At 47.7% G+C, this 26,849-nt stretch overlaps 1 protein-coding gene across 1 annotated transcript; it reads left to right on the forward strand.

Moving 5' to 3' along the window:
- LOC130490302 (zinc finger protein 436-like) lies at window positions 1–26,805 on the forward strand. The gene is made up of 12 exons (XM_056864478.1): window positions 1–6; window positions 1,335–1,481; window positions 2,128–2,307; window positions 2,388–2,511; window positions 6,195–6,385; window positions 14,167–14,281; window positions 15,213–15,283; window positions 15,492–15,618; window positions 17,429–17,572; window positions 18,034–18,199; window positions 18,635–19,788; window positions 26,789–26,805. Exons 1-12 carry the CDS (start codon window positions 1–3, stop codon window positions 26,803–26,805), a joined length of 2,442 nt encoding a protein of 813 aa, XP_056720456.1.
- The last annotated feature ends 44 nt before the right edge of the window (window positions 26,806–26,849 follow it).

Genomic DNA, 26,849 nt, shown 5'->3' on the forward strand with positions numbered 1-26,849 from the left:
ATGTCGGTGGGGCTGTAGAGCCCTTATGAGTGGTTATTTCAACCCATACCACCTCCAGCCAGGAGATTCCCAAACAAGTGGTTTTTTTGAACTAGGAGTTTCTTCTCAGGACAGAGTGTGCTTATGCAAAACTTGTTTCGGAGCCCCTGTCTAGCTGTTTTCCCCCTTACAGAACAGGCAGCCTAAAGTCCTGTTTTTTTTCTAGCCCAAGCCTGCTTGCTATTTTTTCAGCTCCCAAGACAGAAAGAGAGAAAGAGCCTATTTTTCCCGCTAGAATCCCCCCCCACCCGGCCAAAAAAAGAGAGAGCTGTTTTATCTCTGCCCAGGCTTCCTGTTTTAAAAGCCACGAGTTCTCTGTTGGACACACACACAGAGAGAAAAGGGTATCGAGAGAGAGCCAGAGAAAGACCCTTTTTCCCTTGAGGGGGAAAGAGAGAGGTGAGGGGTGCTCGTGCACTTTTCATAATTTAAGCAAGGAGCCAGGCAGCTAGAGAGAGAGCCTGGCTTTTATTCTCTGTTTTAGTTTAAACTGGATCTTACCCCTGTAGAGACGTCCAGCGAAAGAAAGAAAGGCAGAGTTGGGTATTTGGAAAAGCCTCCGTTTCCCTACCACCTGATCTGGCAGTAAGAATTTGATAGGCTGTTGGCACCCCATGTGTTCTCCACCCCCAGGGAGGGAGGGGGAGGGTTGAGGGAGAAAGGAGGGGGACAGGAGGGGGTGGGTTCTCTCTTTATCTTTTACCAAACATCTTACACCTTCTATGGCAAGTGTGCAAGAACAGCAGGGAGCCTGAAAAGCTGCCCTCTGGAGAAACTTTGTTTTCTACGGAAAGAGAGGGTATCTCACAGAGCCTGCAGACCTCGATAACAGACACGCTACAAGGGAGTGCTCGACAACCCCAAAGGCAGCAGGGGCAGCGGGAAAGAGGGACAGGGCTATGGAACTTCTCTGGCAAGCGTGCAAGGGAGGGGTGTGTGTGTGGAGAGATAGCTGGTGAAGCCTTCTATTTTCTACGGGGGCTGAATGACTCCTGCTTGCAGGGTTGACTTTCTAGATAAATACAAACAGTGTTATAAGCATGACATTTTCTAATGGAGAAAACTTCCAATTTCTAAGTGGTTGAACGAGACCAACCTCGCAAGGAGGTCTAAAGGGGCTGAATGAGGAGGGCTTGGGGCTCAGACTCTTGCTTGCTTAGCTGGTCCCCGTGAAAATAAAACCAGACCCACACAGTTTTTTTTCTTTAGCCTTTGGCAGGATGGCTAATTCACACCAACAAAACACACAAACGCCCCCTGTTTCTGACCCTCTTGTGTGGGTTTTTTTTAAAAAGCACGACCGCCCTGTCAGGCAGGCCACCCCCACCAACTCTCGGAGGGAGCTGGCCAGAGCGCCAAGCTTCGGCACAGAGGTCAGGGATGGCGAGCCTGGTCGCCCCGTCAATTTTCGAGGCATTCCAAGCTGGTTTAACCGACGACCAGTAGCGGCACTCTGCCCGCACATGTATCGGCGGGGGTGTCACTTGTCACCTATCGCTGCGTGCGTCCGGGCGAGGGGGTGCCGGATCTGTTACCCCCGAGGGCCTGCGGGGTTGCAGGGAGGAATTAGGGCGCAAAAAGCACCCCCGATCGAAACAAGGTTCTGAGCGGGGGCGGGAGGCACACCTCGGGGAGAGAGGGCCTTCGAAGCTCAATAGGGCGGCGCGGGGTCTGGCCCGAAATGCGGAGGGGGGCCCCAGGGGAAAAAAAGCCGGAGGCAGGGTGGGAGGACCGGCGAACGGGCTTAAAAAGGACGGCTCGGGCGGCCTTCTTTCCACGGCATGCTCGAGTGCTTCTGCATCTCTCGTTGTGCTATGGAGGATAAAAACAATATTTAGAAATACGCCCTACGACTCTAGCGCTGGCAGGGAACAGGCTAAGGGGGAAGAGGAGACGATTTATGAAGAAATGGACGTGCCGTTGCTTCGGTCAACGATGTCCCCGATTCTAAGGAACCAGATGACGACCGTCCAGAGTGTGTCCGTTCTCTTGTACAAGGGGTGAGTATAAGGCTGATAGAGGGTCCTAGGGAAAGAACCACCGGTGTGGCTGTGTATGGGAAAACGGCACTGTGTTCTTCTCTCCTAGCTGAATGAGAATAAAGTTCCATGGTCTCTTTTTACCCAAATTGTGAATGCTGCACTGGGGGACGTCCGCACGGACTGTTGTGACCATTGTGAATATATCGCCTATCACGACCTGGCTACCAGCGTGGGATATGCCGACTACAGACGGTGGAAGGCTGAGGAGGCGGTGGATTCACCCGGCGTAAGTACAGGTTGTGCCTAAAGGGGGACATTGGAAAAAGCATCCATAGGGTGTGTTTTGAATTTTTTTCTTTCTGACAGGGTGAGACCGCTGAAAAGGCTAAAAAGGAGTCGGTCGTGATCTTGGAAGGAGATGTGCCGAAACGTGGTCTGCCTGGACAATATGCGACCTTCTCCTCGGACTCTGAGATGGAAGACCACACAGGTGTCGTACGGCGAGGAATCTTCGGATTTGGGCCACCTGACAACAGATGAGGAGGAGGAGGAGGAAGGAGAGAGGCAAAGCCAAAGACCAGAGGAAGTGCAAGTGGAAGGGAGAAGAGGGATAAATACACTGGAAAGAGGAGTGGGAGAGAATAAAACAAATATTGGTGGCAGCTTCCTCTCAAACAAAAGTGTCTTGCCATCCCCACTGAGCAACCACAGCCAAACTGTAAACATCTGGATTAGAAAGCAGGTTTTCTTGGCCAGGTTGGGGCTTAAAATACACATGTAATGTTTTCCTTCCCTCTCTGTCCACAAGAGCTAATCAAGGGTTAAGAAGCAGACAGAAATGTGGTTCCTAGAGAGGATACAAAAAGGAGGAGATAAATACTTCCAACTTCCTCCTTTTGGGATCCAGCTTTGTTTGCAGGAGCGCTGGAGGATGTAGGCTCAAGAAGCTCATCTGCGGGAATCCTGGAGGGATTTAGAGTGGCAGGGTGGGGAAGGGGGCAAAGTTCCCCTATGCTGGGCAGCCCTGGCCATAATTAGGACATGAACCGAGAATAAAACTGATGCTATCCTACTGCCCATATACAAATCTGTGGTGAGACCAACCTTGTACAGTTCTGTACAGTTCTGGTCACTTCTAGGACTGGGTATTCTTTTTCCAGTAAATTTCGGGTTTGGGTTAAATGGACATGATCCCCCCCCCCCCAGGAAACCCGAAATAAGCTGAATACCCATACCATCAAATTGGTGTTTTGGATTTTTTCTGTGTTTCCTGAAAAAAATTGGGTCAATTATAGTCAATGGGTCGGTGGGAGCATTTTCAAGGTAGAATTACCAAATTTGTATGGTAGCTACAAGGGACTCTCCTTGCAAGAGCCCAAACGTTTGGGACGCAGGGTCCAATTTTATGGAACCCCAAAGGGGTGGTGGCCTCATCCTCCTTAGGAGGTACTTTTCAATAATTTTATAAATGATCTGGGTGAGGGGGTGGGAGGGACTACTCATTAAATTTGCAGATGACATCAAATTGGGAGGAGCAGCAAACATACCAGAAGGTAGAGATAGAATGCAATGAGATCTGAAAGTGGGTGGATATGAACAGGATGCAATTCAACAACAATATGTGCTGAGTACTTCATCTGAGTAACAAAAATTAGGAACATGAATACTGGATAGGGGATACACTTCTGGATAGCAGTGTGTGTGAACAAGATCTTGGGGTACGGGTGGACTGTAAATTAAATATGAGCAGCTAGTGTGATGCAGTGGCAAAACATGCCAATGCGCTCTTGGGGTGTATCAACAGAGGCATAACATCCACATCGCAAGATGTCATAGCCCCACTGTACACTGCAATGGTCTGGTCTCACCTGGAGCACTGTGCGTGGTTCTGGAGGCCTCATTTCAAAAAGGATGTGGACAGAACGGAGTGGGTGAAGTGAGCGAAGAGGATGACCAGGGACCTGGAGACCAAGCCCTACGAGGAAAGGCTGAGGCAGATTAAACCTTCAACCATAATCATACAGGTTACTTGCATTCAGTGGAAGGTATTTTCTGGGCTCTTGGGGGGGACAGCAAATTTGCTGATGACTCTCCTCAGAGTAAACCTCCAAGTTTGGTGGAGTTTGATTCAGGGGGGCTGCAAATTTGGTTCCTCTGCCTAAAAAAATCAGCATACCCACATTCCACTGGAGGAAAAAAAACAGCCTTTTTTTGCCTTCAGTGGAAAAGCAGAGAGGCATGCCTGTGAGCAAGCACAGGCCAATGCTTTCCTCCCCAAGAACCAACACAAGCCCCAGACAACCAGACTACAACCCAATCCAGAAGCACAACAAACCACTTAGAAAAGTGTAACAGAACCCATTCTTAACCCTCCCCTCAAAACCTTAAAGACACCACAACAAAATAAAAACTGGGGGCACTTTTGACCTTCCCAAACAAAATCAGAACAGGATGAATGCCAAACGCCAATACCTAGGCATGCTCTGGCGGTACAACCTTGTGTCCTTCTTTGATTGAGTGCCGAGCTTACTGGATCGAGGGAATGCTGTCGATGGTGTTTACCTGGATTTCAGTAAAACCTTTGACAGGATTCCCCATGATCTGATGGGTAAACTAGAAGATTGTGGACTGGACTCTAGGATGATTAGGTGGGTAGGGAACTAGTTGGAGAACCGCACTCAAAGAGTAGTTGTCAACGGCATTTCATCTGGTTGGAGGTGTCCAGTGGGGTGCCACAAGGGTTGGTTCTGTGCCTGGTACTTTTCAATAATTTTATAAATGATTTGGGTGAGGGGGTGGAGGGACTACTCATTAAATTTGCAGATGACATCAAATTGGGAGGAGCAGCAAACATACCAGAAGGCAGAGATAGAATGCAATGAGATCTGAAAGTTTTGAAATTTGACCAATTACAAGGACATCTTGAGGCCATATGAAATGGGTATTAGAGCATAATCTAAAGTCAGTATTAAGTACTTCAACCCATTGGCTTATGATTCGATCACTGAAAAACTCCCATCGATTTTGTTGAGAAATTCACTCATTAAAAAAAAGTTCCAGGTAGCCAGCTCAAGGTCAACTCAGCCTTCCGTCCTTCCGAGTTCAGTAAAATGAGTACCCAGCTTGTGGAGGTAAAGGAAAGATGACTGGGGAAGGCACTGGCAAGCCACCCCATAAACCTGCCTAGTAAACGTCGGGATGTGACATCACCCCATGGGTCAGGAATGACCCGGTCCTTGCCCAGGGGACCTTTACCTTTAAAAAAAAAAAGTTGCTTCAGGGGGCCCCTCCAGGATTAGGGGCCCTGACGCTTACGTTTCATTAGTTTCACAACTGATCCACCTCTGGGGGAGGGTGCAGAAGAGAGATGCTGCAGTTTTCTAGGAGGATGGAAAAGGCTCCTCCTGATGTCCTGGCAGCAGAAGGTAAATTGTATTCTTGTAAGCCCCTGTGAGTCTGCCTGGGCATGCAGTTCTATTGGGTGAGCTTGGATACAAGCTGCTAAAAGTGTTTTTGACCAGTGATGTAAACAGGTTTCAAATCTGTTTTTTTTTTTTTGCAAAGCAACTACTTTGGGGGGAGCTATTAAAAACCCTGAAAAGATAAATATTATGAATTAGACCCCACCTGCTTGCCATCCCTATAGCTCTATGTACTCGGAATACTTTGGGGGCGGGGGCCTTTTGTCCTCGAGCTCTCTGCGGAGTAGCCCCCAAAGTGGAGTTTGGCCATATTTTTCTCCTAGAAGGATAACTGTTTTCAGCACAGTTGCTTCCTCCGGATCTTCCTCCGCTGCTGCTTCTAGAATATTATGCCAGGATACGTCACGCTCAAGAAGACCTCTTCCTTTGCAGTGTGGCTGAAGGTCTGTAGCGTCTCGGCTCTATTTCTACCAGCCTCCAAATCAGACCATCTTTGCCTGGGTCTAACGTGGGGGGGGGGGGGGAAGGGAGCTTCCCATTTGTTGGAGAAAATAAAGTCCCCAAGGAGAAAGGGGACCTCTGCTTGCCAGCTCCCCCCCTCCTTCAAGGCTCCCACGAAGCCCAGTGAAACTGAGCCAGGGAACAGGGGGGCTGGAGCCTGCTTGGGGAAAGGCTTCCAGTGTGTGTGTGTGTGTGTGGGGGGTCTCCAGTTCCCCCAGATGTTCCCCCAAACGTTTCCGGCCTCCACAAGCAATCAAGCCCAGCCAAGCCAATGCAGAGTGGGCGGGGGGCGGGGCTCCCTCTGCCGGCTGCCTCCGCCCCGCAGAAACCGAGGCCAGCGAGTCCCACATCCTAGAGGGGGCGCCGGGGAAGCGGGTGGGGGGAGGGGAAAGCCCGTGGGAATGGCGGCCTTTGTCGCTCTCGCCCTGCAGCTCCTTCCGAGTGAGTCAAGGGGGGGATCTGGGGTTGGGGAGGGGGTCGAGGCCGGGGGGGGCGCGGGAGGGAAAGGCCAGGGAGGTCAGAGGCGGGTCCCGATCCGAGAGAGCCCCCTCCGAAGAGCCTCGGGGGCTGCTCCATCCTGCGCCCCTCTCCCCCCCAACCTCTCTGCAAAGGGGTGGGGATGTGGGGGGGGGGAGAGATGCAGCCCCTTCCCTGCATCGCGAGTGATCCAGATTTGCTGGGTGGGTGGGAGGAAGGGGGCGGGGGGGTGTCTGGGTGGGCCCTCTGATGGGGGGTGGGGGCTGCGGGTCAAGGAAAGGCCGGGTGAAGAGGGAGCTGGATTTGGGGGGGGGTTGAGTCAGACCCCCGGCAGAGGGGCTGCTTCGAAAGGGGAGGGGGGAGGAATGAGGGACTCCCTGGCACTCCACGTGTTTGGGAATGAGGCCCATTCAGACGGGGTGGAGGCTGCAGAGAAGATCTACTCATCCAACGCCCGGAGCAGAGAGCTCCCCGGGGACCAGACGAGGCTCCCCTGGAGGAGAGAAAGGATTCCTCCGGTGCCCAAAAAATTCCCATTCATCCCCTGCACGGGAGATGCTAGAATGTTTTAATATTTGATACCATTGAAACAAAAACCAGTTTCTTTCCTGGCTCGGATGGTGGGAGGACAGGATGCCCCAGAGAGTCCACAGTCATCAAGAGGCACATGAGAGGGTCTACATTGAGGGGTGGCTGAACTTGGGGTCTGCGGTGGGACCCTGGCCTGGAGGAAGGCCGTGTGGGGAGGAGTAGGCCCTCCTGAAGCGGGTCGTGCTGTTCAGATGACAGGCTCTTAGAATGTATCACTTACTGAGAAGTGAAGGTATCTTATTCAGCCGGTCATCGAGTAAGCAGGACTCAACAACTTTACCTACTTTTAAAAAGCAAGTCTTTTAATTGATATACTTCTAGTAAAATATGTGTGAATGCAGATTATCAAGTCTTTAACACTTCTATAAAAACTCTTGTCAAAGTACAACGTATGTATTTACAATGTATGAAGTAAAAGCAAGCAAGTCTTACATACTATTCAGTTTCAAAATCCAACTTCTAAAATATAACAGTCAAATTATTCTGATTCAGTTCAAAGTATCTAATTCATAAAGTCTAGGGTAATGTATTTAAGCCATACATACCCGTCAGCCTTTTCTGGAGAGCCTTTGGAAGGTTCTGATTCTCTGGGCTTTCTGTGGCTGTATTTATACTGTTTCAGACTCATTAAGAGTGTTGATTTTACTATCAGGAGGGATATCTTCCTTCCCACTTTCAGATAACATGAGCAGTGCAATAATGTCTTAGTTGCAGCTGTTCAGGTGATTAGCTTCTCCCCATGACTAAATATGGGCTTCCTTTCCTTTCCGTCTATTTTGCTTAAAGTATAAACAATCATTCCTGAGCTCCATGATCACTCCATATACTCAATTTTCATACCATTCTCATTTTCAGTACAATACGCATTAAATAAGACTATTTAGAAATCTACAATACAATATATAACTACCGTATTTTCCGGCGTATAAGATGACTGGCCGTATAAGCCGACCCCCAACTTTTCCAGTTAAAATATAGAGTTTGGGATATACTCCTCCGCAGCCAAGGCCCGCCCCTCGAGCGCTCCCCTGACACCCCCCTTCGCTCGCCTTTTGCACAAGGGTTGGGAGCCGGGCTGGGGGGAGGCGGCATCTGTTCCTGGAAGAGCCCCACCTGGGGTGTTGGTCACATTCTTGGCCACGCTGCAAGAGCGTAGCCAGGCGCACCAACGCGCAGGCGGGGAGGGAGGCAGGGGGGGGGCCGAGGAGGAGGAGGAGCGTGCAGCCCACCCGCATTTGCTCAGCCCCGAACCACCCTCCGTCTGGGCTGGAGCGCGGCGCGGCTGCAGTCGCGACGCCGGAGCGGGTGGGCAGGAGCCTGGAGGCGGAGAAGGACGCGGGGAAAGCGGCCGACCCAGCCAGCCGCCTGCCTTGCGCCACCTCCGGAGCGCGGCCGAGCGCTTCCCTCCATGCGCCCCGGCGCACCTGGCTCCGACTCCCAGCCGGGCAGCGAGCGCCCTCACCAGGCTCGCCTACCCTCCCTCCTCCGGCGGACATGGACAGAGCGGAGGTGGCTCCCCAGGCAGATTCTCCAGTCCGGCTCGGAATTCAGCACCCTCCCTATAAGACGACACCCGACTTTTGAGAAGATTTTCCTGGGTTAAAAAGTCGTCTTATACGCCGGAAAATACGGTATATAAATCATAAAACACAATTATTGCTCACATTGTAACATGTAACCATCTGGTCAGTAGGAAACATAGCCTTCAGCAAGGTTATAGAAAGCAAGAACTTACTGCACTTATAGCCTTGAGGTCTTTGAGTAGACCTCAAGGTTTGAGGATAGCAGGACTTTTCTGCTCTTGAGATATGAGCAGCTGACAGCTGGCAGCCGAATCAGGAAGGGTAATTTCAGATACACCTTTCTGACAGATAGTGAAGAATGACTCTGTTCTTCTCCCTTCAAGGACAAGACCAGGTTTAGTTAGTTCGCTCTTGAAAGAATTCAGACTCAGAGAATTCAGTCAGCCTGTTCTAAGGACATTTGCATTTTGCAAGCTGTTGCCAGGCTCTTCATTACACAAACCTCTGCAGTTTGTGGTTCAGTTTGTATATTGTGTTCAAGCTTTACATGGAATTAATTCTGCACATGTACACAAAATACCATAATTATGTCAGAGACCGTGACAGTTGCACTTGGACAAACTTGCCCATTCCATACTACCCCAGCAGTGCGGCCTGAGCATGCTTCTCACCTTCTGGGAGCCATGGAAGATGGAAATCCATTGAGCATTATTTAAGGGGGAGAGAAAGTAGAAAGGATGGGGGACATGGAGACAGTGGGCACTCCCTGACCCTAACCCCGCAATCCAGGACATTGAGCTTTTCATGGCTTTGCCCCTTGGTCTCCAAGTCAACTCTGCGGATGGATTTTTTAGGATCTGCTCTTAAAAAGTCTAACTGCCCTACCCCCCACCCCAAGGGTGCTTTGTGGCAAAGGGAGCAGAGACCCTTATTTTCCTTGTGTAACTCTGAGACCACTGGGAGGGGGGCTAAAGAATTGAGGTACTCCAAATAAGGGGGAAAAGGTGCAATCTTCCCAGAGTGATTGGAAGACCTGAAGGTGCAGGCAGCTTACCTCAGAAGGACTCCAACCTGTTATTTATTTATTTTTATTTATTCATTTGATTTGAGTTCTATTATAAAACTACACATTAATAGTTTAGGTACAATAATTTCTTATACTGATTATTGGAAAGGGGGGTTATGTTTATCTTATTAGTTTGTATTGTGATGGTTGTTGTGAAGGTTTGCAATGGATATTATATTAATCTTCCCAGAGTGAGTGGAGGCCCTGACATTTCTGGTCGCTTACCTCAGAAGGACTCTGGCCCTTTTATAAAGCTGCATGTTAATATTTGAGGGCTACAAAAAACTCCTGAAAAGAAAAGACAGATGACACACCAAGAGCAGAGCAGAGCTGCAAGCCTATGCATCTTTACAGGACTGGCTAGACAGAAGTCGGAAAACAGGCCTGAACTGGTACGTGGGTGGGATCACATGGTCAAAGATTTTAATTCCCTCAGTACTTTCATTGGAAAAATATTTCTTTGATATCCCTCTTTGAATTAAATAGGAGTTACACTCTTTCTCCTCCACCCAGTTCAGGGTTGCCACCTTTAGATCTTCGGTTATAATCAATGATATAAGAGGTGCCCTTTTTTAGACCCCCCCAACCTGAAAATAGTCATTTTAATACCACCATTCTCTGAGATGGCTGAACCGTACAGGATACACCAGGAATGCAACCCTGTGCAGAGTTACTCCACAGCAGCCCCGTTGACCTCCTCGGGCATCTCTGATGGCAGCCTGGCTGAAGTCCAGTCTGTCCATCCAGGTCTGGGTGCTTCCCCATAAGGTAATGACAGGAAGCTTTTCAAAAAATGTTTGCAGCACTGAAACGGTTAAAGTTTGCCTAGAGAGGCCAAGGAAGTAGTGGGGGAGACAGAAGGGTTTGCTTCTGTATTGCCAAAGAACTGGGAGGGATTCAGATGTGCATATTTATTTATAATTAATTTTATTACTTTATTTTGTTTTATACCCTGCCCTCCCCCACAACAAGAAATTCCATAACAATAGATATAGTAAAATCACATCACTTAAAATCCACAAATAAAATCCATAACTTCCAGCGCCAAAAAACACCCATAAAATAGAATAAACAACGGGCTCTCATTTTGGAGTACAGGGCCACTGCAAAGCCTGCGAACAGCTGGCATCCCCATACCTTGGACTGATAGTCAATAACACAGGTGGGGGGAGATAGGGAGGCCAGCACAGATGGAAAGCCGTGGCTGTCCTCAACCATAGGCGTGGTGGAATAACTCTGTTTTGCAGGCCCTGCGGAAAGCTCCAAGATCCCACAGGGCCCTGGTCACCTCAAAGGGAGCTCCACTAGGCTGGGGTCAGGGCCGAAAAAGCCCAAGTCCAGGTCAAGGATAGCTATTGCTCTTTGGGTCGGGTAACACCAAAAGATTAGTATTTGTTGAACATAATGTTCTCGGCGGGGAGGGATTACCAGGAGAGGCAGTCCCACTGGTACAAAGCTCTCAGACCGTATAAGGCTTTAAAGGTCAAAAACAGTGCCTTGCAACTGATCTGGTGTTCCAGCTGGAGCCAGTGCTGTTGGCAAAGCACTTGCTGGATATGCTCCCTCAGCCAGGCCTCAGTAAGGCGCCTTGCTGTGGCATTTTGTGCCAGCTGGCGTTTCCAGATCAGTCTCAAGGGCAGCCCCATGTAGAGGGAGTTACAGTAATCCAGCCTGGAGGTTACCATCACATGGGTCACCATGGCCAGGTCAGGGTGAGAGAGGTTAGGCACCAGCTGGCTGAGATGGAAGAGGGTCACCTTGACCTGAGCCTCTGTTGTTAAGGAGGCATCAAGGATCACACCCAGGTTCTGTTGGCAGGTGCAGGTGTCAAAGATCAGATCCAACATATGTCCAGCTTGATGGGTAGGACCTGAAACAAATCAGGAGAACCCCAGTTCAGCCATGGAATATTCTAGGTCCCAAGCGAGCGATGAAGGAACGGCATTGGCATGGATGTTGAGGTCCTCCAGAACTATTAGTTTCCGCCACTGCCTCTAACAAGCTCAGCAGGGTATCTGCTGGTGCATTGGGCAGCTGGTACACAAGCCCGATAGCCAGGTTCTCCTCAGCTTCCCACATGAAAGATCCCCACATTCAATGCTGGGGATCTCTAGGGCGGGCAGAGCCCTGAAAGATTAAGCCTTCCAGACGAACAACGCCCCCCCCCCCCACGGCCCATTGTTCAAAACTTTTGGGGGTGAATTCTAAGAAAGGCTGGGTTTTGGACGGGGACGGGGTCAGCAGCTCACTGGGGTATAATGCTATCAAGTCCAACCTCCAATGCAGCCATTTTATCCAGCTGTGACAGAAAGCACTAAAGTTTGGGTGAGAGAAGCAGCACCCTTTTGCCAGGCAAGAGAGGTACAGACCCCTGGGCAACACAAAAGGGAGAAACACAAGGGCACAGTCACAGGAGGCATAGGTTCCGGTCCCACTAAGGATTTTGGCTGGTGCTCCCACCCATCTACCACCTACCTGATGTAGGGTTGCCAATGTTCAGGTAGGGCCTGGAGGTCTCCTGAAATTACAGTGGATTAGTTCGCGTGCAGAAAATGGCTCCTTCGGGAGGTGGACTCTATGCCATCATCTCCTGCCCTCCCCAGGCTCCACCCCCAAATGTCCAGTACTTTTCCAACCTGGAGTAGGCAACCTTGTGCATTCAGCAGGGTTGCTTGCCTTCCCCATCCCCTGTTCATCCCAGCAGCTCTTGTGCCCTGACCTGGAGGGGCTTCAGGAAGTCGACTGAGCCCTGTTCCAGGCACAAACCCCACCCCTGACGCAATCTCACTCTGTGCCAATGTCAGATTTACCCTTGCCCTACGCTAGCAGGAGACTGCTGTGGCTCTGGGTGGGCATCTCTACTGATATGCTTAGTGGCCAGCCAAAGCCCCTAGGACAGAGGAAAGCTTGTAACATCTTTAGACAGGCAGAAACAGTTAATGTTCCCAAGGAACCAAACAGGCATATCTAAAAAAGCTTGGTATACAGTATAGCCATATGCTATTACAAACCACAACAAATACTTTTGTGCTGATCCACCAGGTATCTCCGTTCTCTCTCTTTTGTGTGTGTGCCCACCCCCACAGGAGAAGCCATAGCCAAGTGAGTAAAGGCATCTTCTCACAGTCGGAGTCGACCAACTAGGAGAGGAAGGAGATGGATGAGCAGGACCCAAAAGAGCAGGATCCAGAAGGAGTCAGATCTGGCAAGAGAGCAAGGAAAGGGACGCATCCCATCCAAGTTGGGAGTGGTGTTGAATTCTGGAACCAGGAATACATGAACTCAGAAGTAATTTGCCAACACTTCCGGCAGTTCCACTACAACGAGGCCGATGGGCCCCGAGAGGTTTGCAGCCAGCTCTATGGACTTTGCAACCACTGGCTGAAGCCCGAGAGTCACACTAAGAAGCAGATCCTGGACCTGGTAAACCTGGAACAGTTCCTGACCATCCTGCCCCAGGAAATGCAGTGCTGGGTCAGAGAATGCAGACCGGAAACCAGTTCCCAGGCGGTGGCCCTGGCCGAAGGTTTCCTCCTGAGTCAGGAAGAGGAGAAGGCAGAACAGGTGAGGGCTTTTCTTTCCAGGTATGTCGAATTCAAGATACGATGTTTGACCTTATCCTAAGCACACGATAAAGAGAAAAAGCCTAAATAATCACGAATACCACAAATATATTAGTATACCACTCAGCTCAAAGTCCTAACAAGCAAATGTAAACTTTAGTGTTTGTTTGTTGGCATGGTGCTGTGGCTCAGTGGTAGAGGATCTGCTTGGCATGCAGAAGGATCCAGGTTCAATCCCCGGCATCTCCAGTTAAAGGATCTAGGCAGGTAGGTGATGTGAAAGACTCCTGCCTGAGACCCTGGAGAGCCGCTGCCGGTCTGAGTAGACAATAGTGACTTTGATGGACCAAGGGTCTGATTCAGTAGAAGGCAGCTTCATGTGTTCATGTGTTTATCCCCAGTTAGACAGTATTTAAGGTGATTTCCTTTGGCAACAGGATATACAGCTGATGAAAATATTGGATTAGAAACAGTCACTTTACCAAAACACTGTAGTGAACTTATCTTGTTGCTATATGCTTATCTCCCTAAGGACTGCTCTGACTTTGTTATTCGCCCTAATTGGCTCTCACTTTTTTCTCCTGACGACTCCCCGTGGAGTCAGTGTCTTTCTGGAGTCCTTTCAAGACTTCATGTCCTTTCTTCGTCTTTTGAAGACTCCCACATGTCTTTTAAGTCCTTGGACTGTTTTGATTTATTACATATGTGTTGCTTGGGCGCTGTGCTTGGTTTACCTGTTTACATTTGTTTGTCAGGACTTTGCGCTGATTGTTATACTAATATATTTGTGGCATTCGTGATTATTTAGGTTTTTTTTCTTTATTGCGTGCTTCAGCAGCCACTTCCTTCAAGGGAATTTCTTATCCCTCCAGATGATTCCCCAGGGTTAAAGGAAAACCCTACCAGGTGTGCTGAAAGGAATGGAGCCTGGGAGTGGGGAAGGATTCATTCCTTGGTGTCTTCCATTTCATCGCCTATCCATCTTCCTCACTGCTATTTCAGATGTGGGGTCCATCCGTGAAGACGGAAGCTAAGTTCTGTGAGATGGAAAGAGCTCCGTCAGAGGAACGGCAGCAAGCCCAGCCACAGGAACATGCCCAAAATGCCCTCTCATGCGGTAAGGACTCATTGTGCCTGGATGGGATTGGGGAATCCAGTGAATTTGATGGGCAGAGAATTCTGCTCAGAGAAAAACCAAAATGCTTCTTCAACCAAAAATTCATGGAGACAATTGCTAACATTGATTACAGTATTCATATCCCACGTTTTTTCCATTCGAAGGACTCAGAGTGGCTCTAAACAAAAGGTAGACAAATCTTGGATGACCTCTTCAATCTTGTGAATCAATGGAGCCTGCACGTTCTGGGTAGCAAATCTCTGAAAACCAGTTGCTAGGGGCTCAAAATATTGGGTGAATGTGTTCTCATGCTGATAGCGGCATCTGATGGGTCGCTGAAGGAAATAGGATGCTGAACGATGACATCTTTGGGGAGGGGTTTGGGTCAGATGTTGCCTCTAGCCGAAAACCCAGATGTGACATTAGTGGATCAGTAGATGCTCTCAAAACCCATTGATATTACCCTGAGTTTCCAGATGCACTAAAGCCACATGTGGGATCTTGGCCAGATGTGACAATGAGGTGCCAGGCGACGTCATTTTCGCCTCCCTCTTATTCTCCCACCTCCCTGGACTCAAGGGTGTGTGCGAGGGCTCAGCCGCTGGGAGAATAGCATGCCTGGGCCTTTGGTCTGATCCAACACAGATACTTTCAGGTTTTCGAGCTCCAGCATTCACAGGACAAGTTTCAAGTATCACAGAAGTCTGAAATGTGTCAGCAGCATTTAAAGCCCCTCAAGGCTCATTGGTTCCTTTTGCTTGTCTTCCACCTCTCCCACTGCTTACTACAAAGAGTTACAATTATTTTTCAGTGTACATAGGGCAGGTTTTCACAGTCCTGGGAATGGGGTTACATAAAGCACAATTCACACAAGCAAACAGAATATGAAGTGGAGACTGATACCCTTTCTTCCCCTTTCTCTCCTTTGCAGGAATTGAAGAGACAGTGTTGATCCATTCTTTTTGTGGAGGAATGGAAACAGCTGCTGCACCTCCAGTCAAGGTAGGGTAGAAGAGTGGGGCACAGCCTGGGTCCTCCTCCTTTCTCAGGGCGGCTTTTCTCCTGCAGTTGCTGGTAAGGGGCCTAGGCAAGAGGCTCTGACCGCCACTTCTTTTACACGTGCCAAACTCTCCATCCTGCACCCTCCAAGAACAGCCCCTTCCAGAGTGCAGTCTCTGCCTGGCATGAGGGAATCTGCGTTTTCTTTCAGTTTCCAATTTCCTTTGAGGATGTGGCCGTCTATTTCACTGAGGCAGAGTGGGCCCTGCTGGATCCACACCAAAGAGCTCTCTGCGGGGAAGTCATGCTGGAGAACTACGTGAGCACGGCATTTCTGGGTAAGGAACTGTACTGATTAGCAGGCTTTGGGTGTCAGGTTGCAGCGTCTTGGAAGCAGAGAGAACAAAGGGTTCCAGGAGTCAGTGTCATGTAGTCCAAGGTCAGTTGCCAGGGGTTTAGCAAGGACTATTCGTCAGTGTAGCGTCAGGCAAGCTTTGGCTGTACTCCTTGCAGCCACGCCCAATAGATTCCCCTGAGAGCCTTTTATGCTTTGCTCCCACTAATTCAGTCAGCATCCTGCAACAACTCATCTCCAGTATTGGCAAACAGCTACTTTCGCCTTTGGAGGCGAGCACTTCCTCTTCTCTTTCACAGTTCCATTTGCAGTCTCTTCCTATGTTGCTGCAAAGGTGTAGGTGAGCTGGAAGGGCCGGGCACCATTGCTTGCCCTTGGTCTGCTGGCTCAGGGCTGGGGTGTGTGTGGGCATGACTTGTCTGCTGACTCATGACTGAGAGGAGGCTGTGCTTCCTCGCCCAGCTCTGACTGAGCCTCAGTCCCTTGCTGGCTGCCTTCTGTTGGCTCTGGGCTGGCTACACGAATACGAAGCCTTTATTGGCATTAGTTATACAACATCTATATAAACATGATAAAAACAGTTTAGAATCACCTCCATAAAACTGACACTAAAGCAGGTTTAAATACATTAGAAGCTACTCACTTTGCAGCCCTAAAATTACCTAATGAGTTGCACAAGCTTTCACGCACTTTAATTGCTCTCAGTAAAAATCTTGCCACCACATTAATTATTAGTGGATCCTGTGCATTCATAAGGAGGGAGGCCTTGATGCTTACAGGTAGCCATTCTTTGTCCGCAAAGATTGGGTGTAGTAATTGAAAACGACTTCCCAACAATCCCTCCCAACTTGGTGTCATCTGCAAATTTGGTTATCATGTCCTCTATTCCATCTTCCAAGTCATTTATAAAAATATTAACTAGCACCGGTCCCAGGACAGATTCCTGTGGCATCCCACTGATCACTCCTCTCCAGGATGAAATTGTGCCGTTAATGAGCACCCTTTGGGTTCAGTTGGTCAACCAATTACCAATCCACCTGACAGTAGCAGTGTCCAGCCCACATTTTACTAGCTTTGCTTCAAGAAGATCATGGGGGACTTTATCAAAGGCTTGAACAGCATTTTAAACAGCAATACATTGGTTTGAGCCCTGCCCTGCTACTTGCTCCCTTTTGGAGGGCTTGAGATAGTGGAGACCAGTGTGGTGTAGTGATTAAGAGTAGAGGAGTGGTAGTGTGGTTAAGAATAGGGGAGACTATTCTGGAGAACCAGGTTTGATTCCCCACTCCTGCACATGAAGCCTCCTGGGTGATCCTGGGCTAGTCACACTCTCTCAGCCTCACCTACCTCGCTAGATGCCTGTTGTTGGCAGGGGACAGGAATGTGATTTGTAAGCTGCTTTGAGACTCTTTGGGCTAGAGAAAAGAGGGGGTATCAAAACTTCTCTTCTATCAGTAGTAGAATAATAGAATCATAAAGCTGGAAGGGGCCATACAGCCCATCTAGTCCAACCCAGAGACTCAAAAGAATGCACAAGTCAAATGTGACCGTTGGCAGAAAGTTTCTTTGCCGCGTTTCCACCTTAAGGTACATACAGGGAGTTTGGGGAGGGATGGATAGGCAGATTATAAAAGCTACTAACCTATGAGTTATGGCTGGGGATGTATCCAATGGCCCGTTTAGGCCAGGGGGGAAGGTCTGATAAAAGACATGGACATCCATTAGTAGGCAGTGCTTGTTGGGTGGCTTGGATTCTTGCATAGGTGCTGACTGGACCTCTTTCTTTATTTCAGAAGCTCAAGTAGAGGAGATGGTTGGGGGATTCCAAGGGTTCTCTTCGGAAAAAGCGAAGAATGAAGACGCCAAAAGAAACTTCAGGGATGGAGATGGACCACAGAGGCAGGAAGGAAGCCACACAGCCAAGAGGAAGGATAAGTGTAATCTGTCTGAAGGAGGAGGCTTCCGTGAAATCCCAGTCCAAGAAGAAAGGTCAAGCAAAACAAGAAGAAACAAAGACTTCCATGCCAACTGGAGAATGCACTCCAGGGAGCATGAAAGTGAAAATGTGGCCTTTGGAAAGACCTTCAGTAAGAACATGAATGCTATTTCCAAAAGGCAAATCCCCATAAGAGATAAACCATATGCTTGGATGGAGTGTCGAAAGACGTTTAATTGGAAATCAGCCCTTACTTCACATCAAAGAATTCACTCAGCTATGGAGCTGAATAAATCGTCAGACTACAAACCAAGCCTTTCTGTAGAAGCAGGTGTGAATGTCCCTTTAGAGTGTTTGTAGAGCAGGAAAAAGGCCCTTAAATGTTTTGCATGTGGATGGAACCTTATGGGAATATCAGACCGCCTTGTGTGGGTGCTAACAGGATTTCTCTTTTTATTCCAGCAGGGGATGATCAGTGGAATGATGGTGATGAGGAAGTGCATCAGCTTTTCACAGATAAAGTGAAGCATGAAGATTTGAAAGGAAACTTCAGGAATCAAGGAGGACTAAAGAGGCAGAAAGGAAGTCATATGGTCAAGAAGAGTGATAAACCCATTCCAGGGCAAGGGCAAGATTTCCCTAAACTACTCCACATGATGGAGGAAGCATATAAGTGCATGGAGTGTGGAATGAATTTCTCAGATCAAACTCAGTATGGTATCCATTTGCAAATGCACAGTGGAAAGAAGACCCATCAATGCTTGGAATGTGGAAAGAGCTTCATTTGCGAAGCAGAGCTCCTTAGACATCAAAGAAAACATACAGGGGACAAATCTTATAGCTTCTCAGACTGTGGCAAGAGCTTTTCACAGAAATCAGATCTTATTCAACACCACAGGATTAATTCAGGAGAGAAGACCTTGAGCTGCATGGATAGTGGATGGATGTTCTCTCATGGAAGGAGTAATGCACTTTTCTCAAAGCATAGTATAATGGATGCACATAAATGCTTGCGGTGTTGGAAGTATTTCAAATGCAGATCACATCTTCTTGTGCACCAAAGAACCCACACAGGGGAGAAACCTTTTGAATGCTCCGAGTGTGGAAAGAGATTCAGTCACAGTGCCAATCTTAAAAAGCATTTAAAAACCCACACAGGGGAGAAACCTTTTCAATGCTCAGAGTGTGGAAAGAGATTCACGCAGAATGGCACTCTTAAAACACATCAAAGAATCCACACAGGGGAAAAATCTTTTGAATGCTCAGAGTGTGGAAAGAGATTCAGTCAAAGTGGCCATCTTCAAACACATAAAAAAATCCACACAGGGGAGAAACCGTTTGAATGCTCAGAGTGTGGAAAGAGATTCAGTCTCAGTGCCATTCTTAAAAAGCATTTAAGGACCCACACAGGGGAGAAACCTTATGAATGCCCGGAGTGTGGAAAGAGATTCAATCGAAGTGGCAATCTTCAAACACATAAAAGAATCCACACAGGGGAGAAATCTTGTGAATGCTCAGAGTGTGGAAAGAGATTCAGTCACAGTGCCATTCTTAAGGAGCATCAAAGAACCCACTCAGGGGAGAAACCTTATGAATGCCCAGAGTGTGGAAAGAGATTCAGTCAAAGTGGCCATCTTCAAACACATAAAAGAATCCACACAGGGGAGAAACCGTTTGAATGCTCAGCGTGTGGAAAGAGATTCAGTCGAAGTAGCAATCTTCAAATACATGAAAGAATGCACACAGGGGAGAAACCGTTTGAATGCTCAGAGTGTGGAAAGAGATTCAGTCTTAGTGCCAGTCTTAAAATGCATTTAAGAACCCACACAGGGGAGAAACCTTTTCAATGCTCACAGTGTGGAAAGAGATTCAGTCGAAGAGACTATCTTCAAACACATAAAAGAATCCACACAGGGGAGAAATCTTTTGAATGCTCAGAGTGTGGAAAGAGATTCAGTCGAAGTGGCAATCTTCAAATACATGAAAGAATCCACACAGGGGAGAAACCGTTTGAATGCTCAGAGTGTCGAAAGAGATTCAGTCACAGTGCCAGTCTTAAAAAGCATTTAAGAACCCACACAGGGGAGAAACCTTTTCTATGCTCAGAGTGTGGAAAGAGATTCAGTCAAAGAGACCGTCTTCAAACACATCAAAGAATCCACACAGGGGAAAAATCTTTTCAATGCTCAGAGTGTGGAAAGGGATTCACTCTGAATGGCACTCTTAGAACACATCAAAGAATCCACACAGGGGGAAAATCTTTTGAATGCTCAGAGTGTGGGAAGGGATTCACTCTAAATGGCACTCTTAAAACACATCAAAGAATCCACACAGGGGAAAAATCTTTTGAATGCTCAGAGTGTGGGAAGAGATTCACTCAGAATGGCACTCTTAAAACACATCAAAGAATCCACACAGGGGAGAAACCGTTTGAATGCTCAGAGTGTGGAAAGAGATTCAATCGAAGTGGAAGTCTTCAAACACATACAAGAATCCACACAGGGGAGAAATCTTTTGAATGCTCAGAGTGTGGAAAGAGATTCAATCACAATGCCAGTCTTCAGTATCATTTCAGAACCCACACAGGGGAGAAACCTTTTGAATGCTCAGAGTGTGGAAAGAGATTCAGTCACAGTGCCAGTCTTCAAACACATAAAAAAATCCACACAGGGGAGAAACTGTTTGAATGCTCAGAGTGTGGAAAGAGATTCAGTCACAGTGCCAGTCTTAAAAAGCATTTAAGGACCCACACAGGGGAGAAACCTTATGAATGCCCAGAGTGTGGAAAGAGATTCAATCAAAGTGGCAATCTTCAAACACATAAAAGAATCCACACAGGGGAGAAATCTTTTGAATGCTCAGAGTGTGGAAAGAGATTCAGTCAGAGTAGCCATCTTCAAAGCCATCAAAGAATCCACACAGGGAGAAATCTTTTGAATGCACAGAGTTAAAAAAGATATTCAGTCACAGCACCAGTCTTAAAAAGCATTTAAGAACCCACACAGGGAGAAACCTTTCATGCTCAGAGTGTGGAAAGTGGTTCAGTCTAAGTGGCAGTCTTCAAACACATCAAGGAATCCACACGTGAGAAATCTTTTGAATGCTCAGAGTGTCAAAAGAGATTCAGTCACTGCGCAAGTATTAAAAAGCATTTAAGAACCCACACAGGTGAGAAACCTTTTGAATGCTCAAAATGTGCAGAGATTCAGTCCAAAAGCATGAAGCTTCCTTATACTGAATCAGACTCTTGGTCCATCAAAGTCAGTATTGTCTACCTTAACCAGCAGCTGCTCTTTAGGGTCTCAGATAGAGGTCTTTTACATCACCTTCTTGCCAATCCCTTTAACTGGAGATGCCGGGGATTGAACCTGGGACCTTCTGCATGCCAAGCAGATGCTCTCCTACTGAGCCACAGAGTAGGAATCTTCAAAAACATCAAAGAACCCACACAGAGTAGAAAGCTTTTGAATGGTCAAAGTGTGGAAAGCGATTCAGTCGCAATGGTGATCTTGAACAGTATCGAAGAACCCACACAGGGGAGAAACCTTTTAAATATTCAAGAATGTGGAAAGAGATTTAGACAGAGTGGCAATATGACACGGCTTCTAAAAACCTACACATAGGAAAAGCTCTTTTGAATGCTCAGTGTAAGACACCCCAATTTCATCCCCGATCTTCTCTTATTTGTTTTGAAGGGCATCCCCTTGAAAGCCGAAGGTTCAAAGGGGGTATTTTTGGGATACGTTTGAGAGAGTGCAAAATATTGTCGAAGGCTTTCACGGTCAGAGTTCATTTGTTCTTGTAGATTATCCAGGCTGTGTGACCGTGGTCTTGGTATTTTGTTTCCTGACGTTTCCCCAGCAGCTGTGGCAGGCATCTTCAGAGGAGTAACACTGAAGGACAGTGTCTCTCTTGAGAGAGTTCCTTTGCTTGTAATGTCCAGATCATTTCCCATCACAGTGCCATGATTTCACTAGGGCTTTTACATACCCCCCCCAGTGCCTCTCATCAAAGCAATACCGGACCATTTCAAGTTAATGGGTAATTATCTCTGAGCCGTCAAGGCAGCCAACCTACCAGGCACACCCACTACTTTGAAAACTTCCCCACCTTGGAATGTTGGGTGTCATTTCCGACACTGCTAAATTTTGAGGGCAGTTACTTCAACCTGCCCAGTCAAATCCATCTTAATTTCTTGAACCAATCATGACAATATGAAAGTCCAGTCCCATACCAAACTATGGGATGTTTCTCTATCAAAGGGGGAGCTTGGGTCCATGAAAAGGGTATGCCAGATTTTCTCCGTTACCTGGACACACACACACACACGGTCTCTCGTTGGATTAATTTTCCACTGTACTCTCTGCAGTTCTCAGGCTCTGGCTCACCTTGGTTTTGGTAATATTTGGCCTCTTTCATCCTTATCCTTGCTTCTTACTCCCTTTTCCCCATTCTTAGTTTTTTGTGTGTGTGTGCATGTCGTAGGACTTAGGGAATCAGTTGTCAGGTGCTTAGTGTAGGTCAGTGGTGGCGAACCTATGGCATGCGTGCCAGAGTGGGCCACTCAGAGCCCTCTCTGTGGGCATGCGCGCCATCGCCCCAGCACAGCGTTCACCTGAGTTGGTTACTAGAAAGCCAGAGGGATGTGGGGCTGGGCTGCTCCCCTCCCCCTCTCCATGCGCGCCTCAGGGCATTTCTCACATCACCCGCCCCTCTGCCCAGCAGCCCAATGGGAGCACTTCCTCCCCTGTCTGGAGTAAGGCGTGTCAAGGAAATGGGACACACACCCCCTCAATTCCTTGTTGCTGAAAAATATTTGGTCCAGGCTTTGGCCTGTCTGGGGAAATCAAACTGCAAGGCATTCCAGGATGCGGCTCAATTAACATTGGTAAAAAATGCAATTGCTTCCCCCATCTGCCAGACCACTTGTTGTCATAGTAACAAATGGTCCTGTAATTAACTCTTATCCTGCAGGTGATCTGCTCTGTAAGCATTTGTCACCTTGGTGTTTTCTGTTGCAAGCCGGATGTCATCAATCTTTAGTCAGTTGGCATCTCCGGAATCTCAGTGAGGTTTGAACTCCCCCTCCCCCAAGATCCTGGAAAATAAAAGAGGAACACACACAACTGTGCGTGTGGTGGTCTGGCCACCCGGACAGCATGTCGGATACTATCAATCCATTGATTCCTGGGGCAGGGATATGCCAAACGGAACTCTTGGAACATTTATTGAATGCTGAACTGATGTGCATCATTGCTTTTGGAATGGGTAATGTTTTTGTAACATGCTACACTTTTGCCAAACCCTTGAACCTAAACTGGTTGAAAAGGGCTGGTGGCAGACTACCGGCTGAGCTCAGAGGATTCTTGTGGTCAGCATTTTGTTTAAAAGTGTCTCTTTGGCCACCTTAAGAGAGAAACTGGGAGGCTCCTGCATTTTCCTCTACAAGGCGGGTGGCTCACATGCGGCGTGAGGGTGCTGCGCGGACGGCAGCCTGTTGAGTCTGTAGGCGAAGATGATTCCTGTGATGGAGTTGGAGGGGAGCATAGCTCACAGCTTGGCATAGCTGGAGGGAAGCAGAGCGTTCGGGCCACAGTGCAGGCTTTGTGGTGCCAGCCCTGTACGTGCCGCTGGCCCTGCCTTGTTGCCCGCTGGAGGCTTATCTGTAAGAACGTCACACAAAACTAATTTTTATATGATCTTAAAGGTAAACCACAGAATATTTTCGAAGGCTTTCACGGTCAGAGTTCATTGGTTCTTGTAGGTTATCCGGGCTGTGTGACCATAGTCTTGGTATTTTCTTTCCTGACGTTTTGCCAGCAGCTGTGGCAGGCATCTTCAGAGGAGTAACACTGAAGGACAGTGTCTCTCAGTGTCAAGTGTGTAGGAAGAGTAATATATAGTCAGAAAGGGGGGGTTGAGCTGAATCAACATACCACACCCTCATTAGCACATTATCTTTGATACTTTTTGCAGGACAATGATTCAGCTCAACCCCCCCCCTTTCTGACTATATATTACTCTTCCTACACACTTGACACTGAGAGACACTGTCCTTCAGTGTTACTCTGAAGATGCCTGCCACAGCTGCTGGCGAAACATCAGGAAAGAAAATACCAAGACCACGGTCACACAGCCCGGATAACCTACAAGAATCAGTAGACCACAGAATTGCTTCTCCAGTCGTATTGGAAATGTATACAGAATTTCACATAGCTGTGAGTGTTCATGAAATACAGCATGATGCAGCCATCCAACTAGGTTACTGCTGGCTTAATAAAAAAAAAAGCAATCTTGCACTGTATTACTGTTATTGACAGTGTTTATATTTCACTTTTCTAACTGCTCTCTGTCCCTAAGGGGCTCACAATGTAAAAAGAAGCAAAAGAACACCAGCAGACAGCCACCAGAAAAGACACTGCTGGGGTGCAGAGGACCAGTTACTCTCCCTCTGCTCAATAAAAGAGGAACACCCACTTAACCAGCATGTGATTAACCTGTGGAACTCCTTGCCAGAGGATGTGGTGATGGCATCTACCCTAGAAGCCTTTAAGAGGGGATTGGACTAATTTCTGGAGGAAAAGTCCATCACGGGTTACTAGCCCTGATGGGTATGTGCTACCTCCTCATTATAGATGTGGGCCACTGTGAGATACAGAAGCTGGACTAGATTGTTCAAAAGCATGCCAAATGGAAACTTTTACCTTTTTCCATAAAAAGTTGTTTGTATAATTGAAAGCTCTGTTATTGTGTTTTTCTTTTAAGACAAAAGATATTAATGTATGAGTTGTTTTTTCTAAACTAAAAACTCAGTATTCAGGTTAAATTGCCGAATTGGCACTTGGTGATAAATAAGTGGGTTTTGGGTTGCAGTTTGGGCACTTGGTCTCTAAAAGGTTCGCCATCACTGGTGTAGGTTCTTTACAATTATACTCCTTTTTATTCTATTTTGTGTCTAATAAAATTACAACTTATAATAACTTTCTCTTGTTTTGGGGGCACCCCTACAAAGATATACCCTGGTGTTTATAGACGATAATCTCCTGTATTATTCCTTTCTGGAACCCTCTTAAAGCTAATTTCCCCATTTCTGGGTCCAGTCTGGGGTAACACTCAAAATTTGCTCTTTTAAAGTCCAACCTATATGTCTGACTACGTACAGGTTTTCCTTTCCCCAAGATTGTAAATTCCAAGAGTACGTAGTCACTACTATCCAGGGTGCCTACTACTTTAACCTCATCGACCAGTTCTTCCCTGTTGGTGAGAATCAAGTCTATGATAGCAGACCCCCTTGTTTCCCTGGAATAGGAAGTTGTCATCAAGACAAATCACGAATTTATTGGATCTTGCATTTTTAGCAGTGTTGGACTTCCAACAGATATCCGGGTAATTAAAATTTCCCATGACCACCATGTCCTGTCTCTTTGAAAACTTTGTGATCTGGCTTAGGAGCGTCCCATCCAAGTCGTCTGTCTGGTTTGGTGGTCGATAGCAGACCCCCACCATAATATCACGATTATTTCTTGTTCCTTTTATGTTTACCCATAGGGTCTCAACTGCACTACCATGCTCAGATTTCTCCGACAGTTGTCAAATATATCATAGAGTTGGAAGGGGCCATACAGGCCATCTAGTCCAACCCCCTGCTCAGTGCAGGATCAACCTAGAGCATCCCTGACTAGTGTTTGTCTAGCATCTGCTTAAAGACATGCAAGGCGGGGGAGCTCACCACTTCCCTAGGTAGCTGATTCCATTGTTGAACAACTCTTAGTGTAAATTTTTTCCCCCTAATATCCAGCAGGTACCTTTCTGCACTCAAACCCATTATTACAAGTCCTATCCTCTGCTGCCAACAAGAACATCTCCCTGCCCTCTTCTAAAAGCCCTTCAGATACTTAAAGAGAGCAATCATGTCCCCCCTCAACCTCCTCCAGTCTAAACGTTCCCAACTCCCTCAGCCTTTCTCGTAGGACTTGGTCTCCAGGCCTCTAATAATCCTCATCGCTCTCCTCTGCTCCAACTCGATTCTGTCCACATCTTTTTTGAAGTGAGGCCTCCAGAACTGCACCCAATACTCCAGGTGCGGTCGGACCAATACAATGTACAGCGGAACTATGACATCTTGTGATTTGGATGTTATGCCTCTGTTGATGCACCCTAATATTGCATTAGCCTTTTTTGTCACTGCATCACAGTGGCTTCTCATTAGGGCTGTTGAAAAAACAATTGGGTAAAATTCGGATTCGGCAAAATTTGGCCCGTTTTTATTCGGGAAATGCTGAAGTCTGAACTCCCCCGCTTCGGGTCCATGAAATTCGGCGCGAATGCAAAGTTTGGGGAAAACTTCGGCCGAATAAAACAATTTAAAACACATTCACGCCCTTCCGCGGCTCCGGGGGGCATTTTTTGAGGTGGACGTTCAAAACTTTCAGCATAGCTTGAGGTGGCCCTTCTTGAAAGAACCCCCAACTTTGGTGACGATGGGGGCCAGGGGAGTGAGATATGGAGCATGGAAGGGGTCCCCCCCCCCACCTATATGCCCATTGCAAAGAATAGAAATAGACCGTCTGGGACTCTGAGTTTGCAAAACCAATGCATGCAGCAACACTCGACCATAGGGGTCTGCACTTTTGCAATTTGCAAACTGCAGGCCGGGCAGAAGCGCTCAAGAGATGCATTGCATTGCATGGTAAAAAGGCAGCTCAGCGAGCTGGAGGTCATTCATCACCGCACCACCCAACTCTTACAAAAAGTCACAGAAGGAGGGGAAAGACAGAGCTCCCTCCCCTTCCTTTTCTCTTTTTGTATTCTTCTGTGTATTCTGTTTTTTACTTTCAAAGGTGGGGATGCCCATTGGCTGGTGGCAAACCCCGGGTGCAAAAATTACAGAGAAGGATCAGGAGGGTAGTTCTGCGAGTGGCATGCCATCATGATCACACGACCACCATAAAGGTGGACACCTTGGACTTTTTCAGATCCTTCACAAGCAGAGGTGGAAAGGAGCCAAATGTCAGTTAACACGACGGGGTGCGCAAGCGCTAGAGTAGTTTTGGTTTGGACTACTCACCCGCCGACGGCTGAGCCTTCCACCTCAAGCAGCGAGGGCTTCTGAAACACCCACCGTAAGATCACAGGGATCCCCCTTCCCCTAAGGACGAACGTGCCCTTGGAAAGCTAACTCTCTTGATCTAAAACCAGTTACTCTCTCTTTTAACAGTGAACACCTTTGCTTGACACCTGCCAAAAACGCCTGGAGCAGTCAGGAACCCATCATACCC

Source organism: Euleptes europaea, chromosome 1 (assembly GCF_029931775.1).
Source record: "Euleptes europaea isolate rEulEur1 chromosome 1, rEulEur1.hap1, whole genome shotgun sequence".
Classification (NCBI taxonomy): domain Eukaryota; kingdom Metazoa; phylum Chordata; class Lepidosauria; order Squamata; family Sphaerodactylidae; genus Euleptes; species Euleptes europaea.